We start from the raw sequence: 13,240 nt of genomic DNA, 5'->3' as shown, positions 1-13,240 counted from the left end.
AGGGTCACGGTTAAGGACTGCACCTAGACAGCAGACATAAATAGAGACTGCCCGAGGCATGCTGCGGAGTATGGTCAACTTAGGAAGGAAATGGAAGAGTAATGAACAACAGGACTCTAGCCTGGGGCTGGGATGTGAACTGACTCCCTGGCCAACGGTAGGAACCACCCAGGCTGTCATCTTAAACCCGAAGACCCCTGAGCATGTGGCTGTACACCAGAGTGGTAGGCCTGGCCATGAGCCAGCAGCTGGGAACAATGATGTTGATCCCCACATGACTTGTCCTTCTCCTTCATAAAGGACTCGGATATGTACAAAACATGACCATGTTTGTCTTCAGAGGTTAAAGAGGCTTTCTCACGCTGATGGTGTCCTGGGCAAAGTGGGGCAGGGTAACAGCTCCTCAACCAGCCTCCGCAGGGAGCTAGAGACCACAGCTGCTGTAGGTCCTGAGAGCAGGAGCCAGAGCATTTCCCACAACCATGAAGAAGAAGAAATTTCTTACTTCTTCAAATTCATGTCTTTACAGAAGCATGATTAAAAGAAGAATAATGAAGTTCTCAATTTTTAAAACATTTCTCTTCTCATATCACAACTCCAAGTATAAAGAGCTTGAAAGAGAATAAGACGCTGATGTTGAGTATTTTGTATGCAGCATCAAATGTACTGCTCTTTAGGAAATCGTTCATTCATTCTGCCAAGTTCTTCCTTGGTGACCACTGAGTCTGTCATTAGGTGCTGGAAACAGTGCCAAGTTAGGCATATAGGTCAAACTGCATTTCCTTTTTCTTTTTCATTCCTTTTTTTTATTAAGGTATCGGGGACATTTTCTGCTAACCAACATCCACAGTCCTTTCTTTTGTTCATTTTTTTTATTTTGAGACATGGTCTCACTAAGTGGCGTAGGGCCTTTGCTAAATTGCTGAGGCTGGCTTCAAACTTGTGATCCTCCTGCCTCAGCCTCCCAAGTCACTGGGATTACAGATGTGCATCACCATGCCCAACAACAACTACGTTTTTGATGTTTCATGACACAGAGCCATCTTAAAACACTAAACCTTTGCTTTTATTCTCAATCAAATCATATCAAATTTTTATTAAAAAATTATTAGAATTTATACTTAGACTGGTCAGTGTTTAGAAAAAATTTTCACACAATCAACCTTTGAGTATATCTAACTTGCCCATATCTAAGACATGATAACATGTTATATTTGTCACATTGCATCGGTTTATAGAAGAAAGAAAACAATGGAACTTTTCATTATAGTGAATTGATCAATCATTTACTCACTTTCCAAGAAGTCTGAAATAAAAGAAATGAGAGGTTTTATAAACCATACAAGAAAATGTATTTTATTTTGAAATATTTTAGCCTGGAAAACTCAGTAGCAAATCATTAGACTTCAGATCTATACTAGAGTTTGTAACAGTATTAATTATACAATTATGCCATCATTAGTATTATTATCCAAAAATAATTCACCAGATTTTCTTTTTTGCTACCTAACACTATATAGTAAATCATTGACAAAAATAGTTTTGAACATTCTCAGTAGTATTTTATTTTTATACTTTTGTACCAAAAATTCAGTAAACATAAAAAGACACATTTTTCTTCACAAGCCACAAAAAAGACAATGGACTGGCCCATGAGTAACCGAAATTAGAAGGAACAATAGGATGAAGTATTGGGACATATCCTAATCCCTAAATGGTATGTTCTTGAAATTTCTATTTTGAACTTTAGGGGGAAAATATGTCTACCTTTTTCGATGTTTGATATCCAAGCCCTGTGACAATTTTTTTTTTTTTTTTTTTTGAGGAGAGTAGGGAGAAACCATCCAGCCACCAGCCCCACCAGGAGAACAGGAGTTATCAGTTGCCCCAGAGAGGCAAGCAGTGAAGTGTATAGGGGTTGGAGGACCCATCAGAGCAGACTTGAATCCTACGTCTGCACTGATGGCTACATGACAGCCTGTTACCATCCAGGGGTGCTGGGTTTGTTCAGCAAAGAATTGAAGAATAGCAACAAGCAGTGGATATACTACAAAAGTGACAGAGATGGAGTTCTCCAAAGAGAAGGGGTCCAGGAGCCGAGAATCTGGTGGGGGAGTTTTGGCCTGTTCATATTATGGTCTCTGGAATTTCCTCCTTTCCTTTTCTCTTCCCGTTCATGCTCTCCTCACTAGTATTGATTGGTGCTCCCTCTGCCCATGTGTCTATTTTAGTTTTTTGGTTGGATCGCCTACTTGGGAGCATGGGTAAGGAAGTGTCTGTCTGACTAGGTCCCCCGCTTCTGTCCATGAGCACTTTGATCAGCCAGAAAGTTGGCGTCATTAGAAGAGCTTCTCCACGCTCCTTTGTTCTGATTCTGCCCCCAATCTCCACTTGCCATCCTGCCCTGGCTGCCTAGGCCCTTCTACATTTCTCTCAGACCTGAAAGAGCTGCTTGACCAGTTTGTTTCTTTGCAAAATGGACACTGACTTATTTCCCAGGGTTGTGACAAGAACCAGAATGGGTATCACAGTTTTCCTGAACCCTCTTCTCAGATGATAAAGCAATTCAAATGGAAAGAGTGGGGGCAGCGTTATTGGTGGGGATATTTATCAAAACAGTAAGCAGAAAAAGAACAGGGAAGAGTCTCAGCAGGGTTAAACTTCAAGCAGAGGCTTGAAGCAACCAATTCGATAACAGCTTTCGGGAAAATGAGCAGGGAAAGTGGATTATGGTTCACTTTGTAAAACAGAATTCAGATTTCAGTGAGTACTTAGGAAAAATAAAAACTTTCAACAAATAAATTACGAAGCAACTTCCCCAAAATTATCTTTTCTTGATCCTCAAATCAACCAGTGTTTTAACAGATGATAAAACTGCATTCCAAATGCCATCCAAATGCAAGAGGCTCTGGGTTCAATCCCCAAAACTGCAAAAGCAGGAAAGAGAAAAAAAAAAAAAAAAAAAAGAAAGAAAGAAAGAAAGAAAGAAGGTCACAACTATGTGCATCATGATTTGAATGCCACTGAGACAGAGATGATTAATTGCCCAAATGTGGGATTGCCCTTCCCTGGCATTAGTTGCTGCCAAGAACAGCCTGCAAGCCAAGCATGGAACTGCTCCGACCTCCCTATATTGGGCTTTATGACTACTTCTTTGCAATGCAATCTAAGTGGAATTGCTATGTGCTGCTTCTGAGTCAAGACAATGAAGAAGCAAATCCATGCCTGCCTGCTAGCAGGAAGACTCCGAAACCCTGGGGCAAGGAGAAGGGATCCAAGACCTCTGCGGGACCTCACCATATACCAGGAGCCCTTGCACTGGACTGGACATCAAACAAGACCTAAACATCTCCGTCAAGCTGCTGAATAGCGTTACTCTGAGTTTGAATAAAATTTAAGAGATTTCATTCTTACAGTGTATCCTGTCACAAGTCTGTTATTGCCTGGGATGAACTACAAATCTAGCTTTCTATTGTTTAAGAGAATAAGGGTTGAGTTGGTTGAATGAAAGAAACCACAGTTTAAACATGAATTTAGCTGATTCTCTGATCTAACTTTACCTAACACGAATTTAGTTGATTCTTTGTTCTAATTTTACCTGAAATCTCTTTCTCTGGAAAAGACTAGATATAAATTAAACATTTTCTCACACTATCTCAACTGTTTGAAAATTTTCATAAGGCACAATTAAGGAAATATTGAAACAGGTAGGCTGCCTGGATATCAGGTGATTTAAAAATTACTAAATTTTCTGTCAGTTTTTATTGGTTCCTTATGAAATCACACTACACACACACACACACACACACACACATTTTTCACTATGCTCTTGTAAGTGAATTATTTTTAAGGAATTATTTTCTTCCATCAGCAATATCACTGTCTGTCCTAGAGAAATATAAAGGGAATCAAAAACTGTGGGAAGCACAGTATATAATATAATGACCATGGAAAGAAACAGAAATGCAGAAATCCTCTCTTGTATTCCCTCCCCAGTGGGTAACTTCAATACTCAGGTGTCCTATTAGGACTCAAACTAACTTTCGGAAAAGAGATCATGCATTCTAGCTTCTAGTAAAAAGCAAAGCTAATTGCATTATTTGGAGGAATCACAAACTACCTCTTCCTTCTCTTTATTGCCATTCAACACAAGAAAAGCTATTAACTACCATTGGAGCACTATAAATGCAATCATCACCATAGTAACTAAAAGTCTAACTATCCACTGGTGGCTGAGGAAGTCATGGGAATGGTTTGCATTAAGAAAGCAATTTTAATCTCAGCATCATTAAACTTGGAGAAAACATTTATTTGAAACATGAAAGAGGAGGATATGGCTATCAGGAGCAAAGCAGTGTCTACAAGGGCACCAGATGCCCTACTGGCTGAGTTCTGACCACAAATCTGGCTATAAGCTCATGACTAAAACTATAGGATTTATTAATGTGCCTTTTTTTTTTTTTTTTTTTTTTTTTTGTACTGGGGATTGAACCCTGAAGTGCTTAACCACTGAGCAACATCACCAGACCTTTTTATTTTTTGTTTTGAGATGGGTCCTCACTAAGCTACCTAGGGCCTTGCTGAGTTGCTGAGGCTGGCTTTGAACTTGCAATCCTCCCCTCTGGCCTCCCAAGCAGCTGAGATTACAGGCATGTGCCACCATGCCAGGCTATTAATGTGCCCTTTTTTATTTCTATAATTAATAACTTCTGCCTTCTCTATTTTCAATCTATCTTGGAAAGACCTTATCAATTTTATTAGTCTTTAAGCACTTTTGGGTTTGTTAATGTTTTCTATGCTCTATTCTTATTTTATTAATATCTGTTCTAGGGGTCATCTATTTCAATTGTCTATTGTTTCATTTACTTTATGAGCATATTTTCTTCTCTTTGAGAGATTTCTTTTTGATTAGCTGTGCCTACAAAAACTTATGTAGATAAATTTAGACCTTGGGTAACATTATCTTTTTTCAGAGAGGTTTTGGTTAGTTTTTTCTAGTAGCTGTGTTCTCTAGCTGTCTCAGATCACATTAATCTAATTTTAACAATTGAACTGATATCAACACGAGTTGATTTTCAGCTCATTCTTACAATGTCACTTCAAAGTCCTAAGCCTAAGAGTGATGGTTAGCCAGACCTCTCTCTTACTGTAACATGGTCACCAATGTTCCTTAGATTTTGCCTGTCGCCTGAATGTTACAAATTCAGCAGCCGCAAATATTGTATTTGTCCTTTGGGATTTCCCTTTCTCTCCCAAACACTAGACTCAATTTTTCTCTTTTTTTCTCTTTGACACCACGGAGAATTTTCTTTTTTAATTGTGTCCCTCTTGACATCACAGTTAGAAAGTTTTTTGTTTGTTGGTTGGTTTTGTAGTACTGGGGATTGAACCTAGGGGTGCTCTATTACTGAGTTATACCCCCAGTCCTTTCTTAATTTTTTTTTTTTAATTTTGAGACAGGGTCTAAGTTGCCTAGGCTTACTTTGAACTTGTGTTCCTCCTGCCTCAGTTTCCTGAGAAGCACGGGACAGCACACCTGGCAAAACTGAGTTAAATGTCCTCATCTGACATTACTAAAAGTGGAAGTTCCAAGTCTATGTTTGTTTTCTTCTAAATTGTTTAAAAAATAGCTATTCCTTATAATACTGTATAATGTGCATTTTTGTCATCAGTTATTATCATAGTACTTCTATTTAATGATAATTTTAAATTCACTAAAATTAAAACTTCTAACCTCAAGCCCTGATGGAATCATGAGTATAATGTAAATTCTACAAGGGCAGGAAATTTTGTTCAATGGGATTTGACCAGCACCTCAAATTAGCAGTTGGTGTCTAGTAGGCTTTCAGTAAATATTTTTATAGCTAAATGAGTGAAAAAAATGGAGTTGGATCTTTGGCATCCAAGTGAAATATTATGAATTCTTTGTTTATTTGCTACATTATGATTGGTCTTATCTCTTTCCCAAATATACAATTTGATATAGCCTGAAAACTGCAATTAAGGGATATTTCCATGTCATGTAACATAGAAAAGCATTAAATATTATTTTCTTTGGATCTCTGGTTGTTTTTTTCAAAGTGCAATTTAAATAATTCCCCTGATTAGAATTTACACTGGCAATAAATTACAGAAAGGAAAAGGGATGAATCCACACTGTAGATAAAATATATCTTTCTAACTAATAGTTCCAGCCTAAACAGTTCCTGCCTCTGGTTATCAATTGGTTCTGGAGTTTAGTATGCATCTTTTCCTGTGAGGATATGATGCCTTTATTAACTAGGAACGACATAATGGCTCAAGCTTGGTTTTTCTGAATCTTTCCTCACTGCTTCGATCTGTACTTTTGACCCATACATTACCTCTGAATTTCCTCTTGGTCTAAACTCATCTGGTCATCCCCAGCAGTCAAGTCCAATTGACAATAGCCTAAAATAGAAAATTGTTTTCTTGTCTAAAATTACTTCAGTTTTATAAGATTTCTGGCAAGGCATGGTGGCACTTGCCTGTCATCCCAGCAGCTCTGGAGGCTGAGGCAGGAGGGTCACCAGTTCAGAGCCAACCTCAGCAAAAGCGAGGTGCTAAGCAACTCAGTGAGACCCTGTCTCTAAATAAAATACAAGATAGGGCTGGGGATGTGACTCAGTGGTCGAATGCCCCTGAGTTCAATCCCCAGTAACGTACCCTCCCCCTACAAAAAAAAACAAAAACAAAAAACAGAAAGAAAAAAGATTTCTGACTTGGCAATAAATGACTCAATGTTTGTTTTCAACTCCACTGCCATTCCTATGTGCAGGTCAAGGACTATTGAGAACTCAGAGCTCTCCTGTTGTTCTCCCTCTGAATACAGGGCCCAGCTCTAAGGAGAAGGTTGAGTTAGTTCTTCATTGATTTAGGCAGAACACCTAAATGTTAAATATTGCACTTCTTTTTTTTTTTTAAGTCATCTATTGAACCTCACATAATTACTTTACTATGTCTATACAACTTTTATGTACAACATCACTTTTGTAGTCATGGTTATAGCATAATACACTTCTTAACAGAGTGGAGCTGACAAAAAGATTGTTGGAAGTGTAAGTATTACTATCATTTTTATAGTGTTCTGGAAAAGAAAGTAATGTGTCAATGAATTAAAAGCCCTTTTTTCATGCTGCCTTTTCTCTTTCTTCCTATCTCAATATAATGTCCTCCCTCCAATTACAGTCCTTAGGTCTAGGGTTCAGTTATTGATCAGCTGAGGAATTTTCCTGTTCAGCATTTTATTCCCACTCTGCTCTCCAGGCACTGGTAATGTGACAGACTTGAGCCCGCTGTATATGATTCCACATTTTTGCATTCAGTTTGAAACCCCACCACATGACTACAGTATTTAAAACACAGCTCTGATACTCAGTTCCCTGGACTTTTGAAGCTGAGGATTCTGCCTGCTATGAGAAAATTCACCATGAGACATTTTCATTGTTGTGAAGAGTGCCAACTCATGAACTAAATGTAGAAGACCTGGTATTGTCAGTTTTCTCATTGTCAAAATTAGGGCCAACATGTAAAAGTTGTTAGGAAAGATGCAGCAGCAAGGAGGCCTTCCCAAGAGCAGCATATGTTCAGGTGGATTTATATTTGCTCCCACGATCAAAGATGGGGCTCTGCTGTACCACAGTCATCTGGCTCTTGGTTGGCACCCCTTCTGATCTTTGAGAAGAGAATGAGTACCTTTAGGCAATTGTGGCAATGTCAATATTACTTGATTTTTGGCCAGGACTTGTGTGCATGGATGGAGTAAGAGAATAGACCAGAGTGTAGGTAGCAGAGAATGATGCTGAGTTCAAACCCTGCCTCTTCTTATCTGAGTTTTGGAAGTGATTTTTAACTTTCCCGAGCTCCAGTCTTCCTCACTGGGAAAATGGACGCAGCAATACCTAACTCAGAGTGCTGACAGAATTAAATGAGACAATTTGTATTAAGTGCTTAGCTTGGTGACTGGCCCACAGTGCACTCTCAATATCCATCACTTTATTATTATAGAAAATTCACTTTATAAAACTGCAGATTTATTTTAAATGACTTCAAGTTGTCATGGTAACTAGGAACTGCTTACTTTGCACTTAAGCTTTTTTGGATGAAAATCTTAGCTGTAGTCAAAGAGTATGTCACAGTGCTGCTTCTTGTCCTATCACATGAATACAATTTCTGTCCTCTACTGTGCTGGACGGCCCTCATTGTCTGCCCACTCTGCCTGCCTGGGATGTATATGTGAACTATGCCAAGCCTCCCTCACCTCTGAATGCTTCCTCACACTCCTTCCCTGCGTTTCTCTCCCACAACATATTTGAGACTCTTATCACAATACTCATGGACATTTTCCTCTCTTTCTTCCCTTTCAATAAGAATTCTTAATTGTGCGAACTCAGCATCAAGAGTGACTAAGATGCCTAAACACCACACACACTCATTTGCAGTCGTATAATCTGTGGAGTCCTTTCTAAAGCATTAAAAGACTATATAAATGTAAGATGACTTATAAATGTAAGACCAACCAAAAATTTCTTGAGGGCTCAAATAGAGCCCTCATTCACTTTTATAGAATTTTCTTTTGGAAACAAAAGGAAACATTATGTGGGTTTTCTCTTCCTCTGATGTTGGGCAGCTGATGATTGAAGAGCCATTCATGGCCAGTCCTGACACTGCCTTTCCCCATTGGGCCTCTGTGAGAGTCACATGCTCTGGATATCTTTGAAAAGAGTCTTCTGAGGCCTCAGCATCTCATCTCAGTCTCCTGAATCCCACCAAGAACTGTGTTGAACTCTGAGTCGCCACAATGAGCAACAAATTCCTGGGCACCTGGAAACTCGTCTCCAGTGAGAACTTTGACGATTACATGAAAGCTCTGGGTAAGAAATGCTCCTTGTTCTGACTGTGAAGATCCTTTCTAAGAAAGCTGCATAATATTTCCTTCTGACTTTTCTAGGAGTCTGGGGACATTTATACAGGCTGAAGTACAGTCCTGGGATTAATCTTGTGTCATTCAGAGAATTTATTGGCATTTTAAGTGTGCCAATTTTAATAGAACTGAATTTAAATTAAACGACTAAAATGCATGGAACTCACACTGATTTCAAAGGCAATTTCATACCAATAAGGTTTTCATTGGAAACCTGAAAAAAAGCCATTTCAGAAGCTTAGTCAACCTATTCACTGGCTTTTCCAATAACTTGTTTTGTAGTAACTAAGGTAGATGCAAAATAAGGAGTTGAATAATAGAAAACCTCCCCTTAAGCTGGGTGGACAGCTGTAATCCTAGCTACTTGGGAGGCTGAGGCAGGAGGATCACAAGTTTGAGGCTAGTCTGGGCAACTCAGAAAGACCCCATCTCAGAAAAAATTTTAAAGGCCTGGGTATGTGGTACAGCATTTGCCTAATGTGCACAAGGCTCTGGGTTCAATCCCCAGTACCAAAAACAAAACAGACGGACAATTCAGTTTAAACTTTTGGTATTGAGGAAAACTAGAAATTTTCTCTATTTCATATCTATTATTACAGAGTCACGTAGATAAAGGAAGTCTAAAATATGAAAACGTGTCCTGTACTAGGATGTTTGTAGCTTAGTAAAAGTGCTGAGAGGAAAAAGAACTGGGTTTGTGGTAGTGAATTCAAACTCTGTTACCCAAACATCAGACTTTCCTGATGTTGGAGCAGAAGGTGGAGATGGGAAATCAGGCCTTGGTTACAACTGTATTTCATCCCATTTCTAGAGAATGTTCCAGGAGCACAACAGACAAGACAAGTCTTTGGAAATTTCCAGAACTGTGTAAATAGAGTAGAAAATGATGGTGAAGACACCAGGTTGTCATGTTTGTCAAAGTGCCTATAGCCTCCACTTACCTTTCGCAAGCTTGCATAGACACTTCTAATTTTAGGTGAATGAACAAAAGTCATCACTCCCTGGTAAACTATGAGAAAACTTATGGATCCGTACTGCGGGACTGGTTAGATTTATGGACTTAACTTCATAGCTGAAGTAAAAGCAAAATTCAAGAAGGTTTCAATGAGGGACTCTCTAATTTCATTGTTTTCAAATTATAGAGTGCACAAGGTCCCTTGGGGCTTGGTAAATGTAGACTCACAGGGTCTGCAGATTATGATTTAGTTTGAAAATTATGGTCCTCAATCATACAAAATAATGAAAGGTTAATCAGAATTAGGAGAAAGAATACAGTTCACCTTTACTTGCTGCAATTTTTCACTTCTTATTTAATGTACAGATATTCAAGTTTTTTTTTTAACGTGGAAAAATAAAGAATTATGGCTTCCAACTGGAGTCTTAGAAAACTAGCTTTCCTTTCATGTATTTCTTATATGGCATTTCTTCTTTTCCATGTATTTCTATAGTTTTGGTAACAATGGCAATAAGACTTGAGCCCAATTTTGTTTGGTTTTTCAAATGTAGAAAAGTTTTGAAAAAAGCTTTTCATTTGTCTATGGTCATTTGTAATGTTACAGCTCCTGAAGGTAGGTGTGTATTATTATCTGACCAGCTAGACTGAGAAGTCACAAAATCAGAAATGAGAGTCCATCAAAGATATGAAGGGAATTCTCTATATCCATAATATGTTATTGAGGTGGAAAATATCACAGAACAGTTGTATATAACATAACTTCATTAAAATTATACCTATACTATTTGTATGGACCTACTAAACATCTTCAATGTTTCATACAAATCCATAATTACTGACTTTCAGTGGACAGTAGGATCGGGTGTGGCAGAAGTGGAGAACTACTCTTTCCCCTGAACAAGTTTACTTTTTTAATTCTACAGGCATTAGTTAAGCTTATTTTCTAATATAATATGTATTTGTAATAACAAAACTTAAAACGTAAGTGTTGCAGACATACATTTTCACTGGGTGGGGAAACTCAGTAGTTAGTGGAGCCTACCTGCCACCTGCACACCTAAGGCACACTGAGCACAGGATGGGTCACCTAGCCTCTCCAGGTGTGCCGTCTTTGTCAACAGAATGCTAACACTACCTTGGTTTTCAGGTGTGGGGTTAGCCACCAGAAAACTGGGAAATCTGGCCAAACCCAGTGTGATCATCAGCAAGAAGGGGGACTATATAACTATACGAACTGAAAGTGCCTTTAAAAACACAGAGATCACCTTCAAGCTGGGCCAGGAATTTGAAGAAACCACAGCTGACAATAGGAAAACCAAGGTATTCTTTAACATCTCTCTCTTTGTGTGTGTGTTTGTGTGTGTGTGTGTGTGTGTGGTGCTGGGGATTGAACCCAGGGCCAAGGCAAGCACTCTACCAACTGAGCTATATCCCCAGCTCTAATATTTCTCTTTATTGTTCGTTTAGTAACTGCTTGAGAGAGAGAGGGTTATTCTGCTAGTTTTTAACAGGGCTGAAAATGAACGTGCTTCTTGAAACACCTGTTATGAAAATGTTTCAGTACAGAATGAACTTAGATCAGTCTAAGTCAGTGACGTGTAGTTGTGTTTGCAGAGCATTGTGACCCTGGAGAGAGGCTCACTGAATCAAGTACAGAAATGGGACGGCAAAGAGACCACCATAAAGAGAAAATTGGTGGATGGGAAAATGGTAGTGGTAAGAATATTTCTAATTCTAAATAATGCTATGTACATTAGATGGTTATATGATTTTCAGAATGTTCTTTATTCTTTGAAATACAAATCGATAAAATGACTAAGAATAAAGTCAAGGTTAATGCTTGACTGACATTTAAATCATAAAAGACTCATCTGCAAGAACAGGATCAAGATCTTAGAAATAACAAAGTCAATTTGTTAGTTTTAGGAATAACAATACCTACAAAGTAAAAGTAAAATTCAAGAAGGTATGAATAAATCTCTCACTAGTTTGTCCTCAAAAGTGCAAGTCAAAATTTTAAAAGCAAAATGCACCTCGAAAGGCTCAACTGTAGAATATTTGTAGCTGTTTAAGCTTTTTTCTTCTAAGAATCTATAGTAACGTACACTGAACCATGTCAATTATGCGAGCTGAGCTTCTGGAGACCTCTTATTAGTAGATGAGATTGATGACAAAGGTTACCTGAGATGACCTGTGATGATCTCAAAAAATTAATCTTCATAATTAATTAAAATAATAACATCATTAATAATTAACAAATATATCAAGTGTAAATCAATTCCTATGGGTGTTATGAATGTTTTTTTCTTTAGTACAGAGGTGCTTAGCTCTTGCTGCACAATAGATTTACACAGGGTGTAAATTCCAATATGGGGGCCCAATATGGATCAATAGAATGCAGATCTCCTGGGGTGGGATTAGTATATTTAAATATTTCCCAGATAAAATTTCAAATCATTTTGAAAACCACTCTTTTAGTAGATTTAAAGGCATATAAATAATGCATAAAAACTTTTCACTTTAAAAATTAAATTCCTTTAGAGTAACACAGATCAACTTTAAAACTCTTTCTTCACTTAACAGTAGTCATCATCCTAAATTACTGAATATTGGCACACTGGATATTTTATTCCTAAGTTTCATCTTATTTGTTTATTTTGAATTTCTGCTTTTATCATAAATTTGTTATTCTCTCCCTTGAATTTAAGATAATTAATCTCTTTCCCTTTTTTAAGGAATGTATGATGAAGGGCGTGGTGTGTACCAGAATTTATGAGAAGGTCTGAAGAAAACATTTCCCACTGAAGTGGTATTTAGTCACTTAATATTGGAAATAAATTGCTTCCACTGGCAAGACCCAACTACTCTCCAGTTTGCTTTTTGTTTTTTGTTTTTTGTTTGTTGTTGTTGTTGTTTGTTTTGGCTTTTGTCTTTACATGCCAGATTGAGGAAGCCCTTAACTGAGTATTAATCTAAAATTTACTGCTATTTAAACATTTTCAATGTGTATACATGTCCTTATTATATTAAAGCATTTGTGTTTGGCCAGACTTAGTTGATAATGTCATTAATTTATGAGAAATTCTAATCTATGGTGTTCTGATTATTTGAAATAATAATAAAAAAGAAGTAATGGATTAGTAAACGATGTAAAAATATTGACTGGGGGAGCAAACTCAAATGCCTTCTGGGGCCAGGAGAGTTATGAGTCTGCAGGGAAACCAGAAAGGAAGCAATTAAGAAGGAACAGTTTCAAATGGAGGTGTTCTCCTTTCAACTAAAAGGAGCAGTCTCAAATCTACTCCAGCTAGTTTTTTATTTAAATTAGGGCTAATTTATAGACA

General features: G+C 37.8%; 1 protein-coding gene across 1 annotated transcript; it reads left to right on the top strand.

Annotated features, from left to right (window-relative positions):
• Positions 1–8,755: 8,755 nt before the first annotated feature.
• PMP2 (peripheral myelin protein 2) lies at positions 8,756–12,946 on the top strand. The gene is made up of 4 exons (XM_079105766.1): positions 8,756–8,891; positions 11,044–11,216; positions 11,511–11,612; positions 12,632–12,946. The coding sequence occupies exons 1-4, from the start codon at positions 8,819–8,821 to the stop codon at positions 12,680–12,682; spliced, it is 399 nt and encodes a 132-aa protein (XP_078961892.1). The 5' UTR covers positions 8,756–8,818; the 3' UTR covers positions 12,683–12,946.
• Positions 12,947–13,240: the final 294 nt, after the last annotated feature.

This window comes from Sciurus vulgaris, assembly GCF_902686455.1.
Source record: "Sciurus vulgaris genome assembly, chromosome: 1".
NCBI lineage: Eukaryota > Metazoa > Chordata > Mammalia > Rodentia > Sciuridae > Sciurus > Sciurus vulgaris.
Note: the sequence above shows the minus strand (reverse complement) of the source record. Positions and strands in the feature narration are given on the sequence as shown.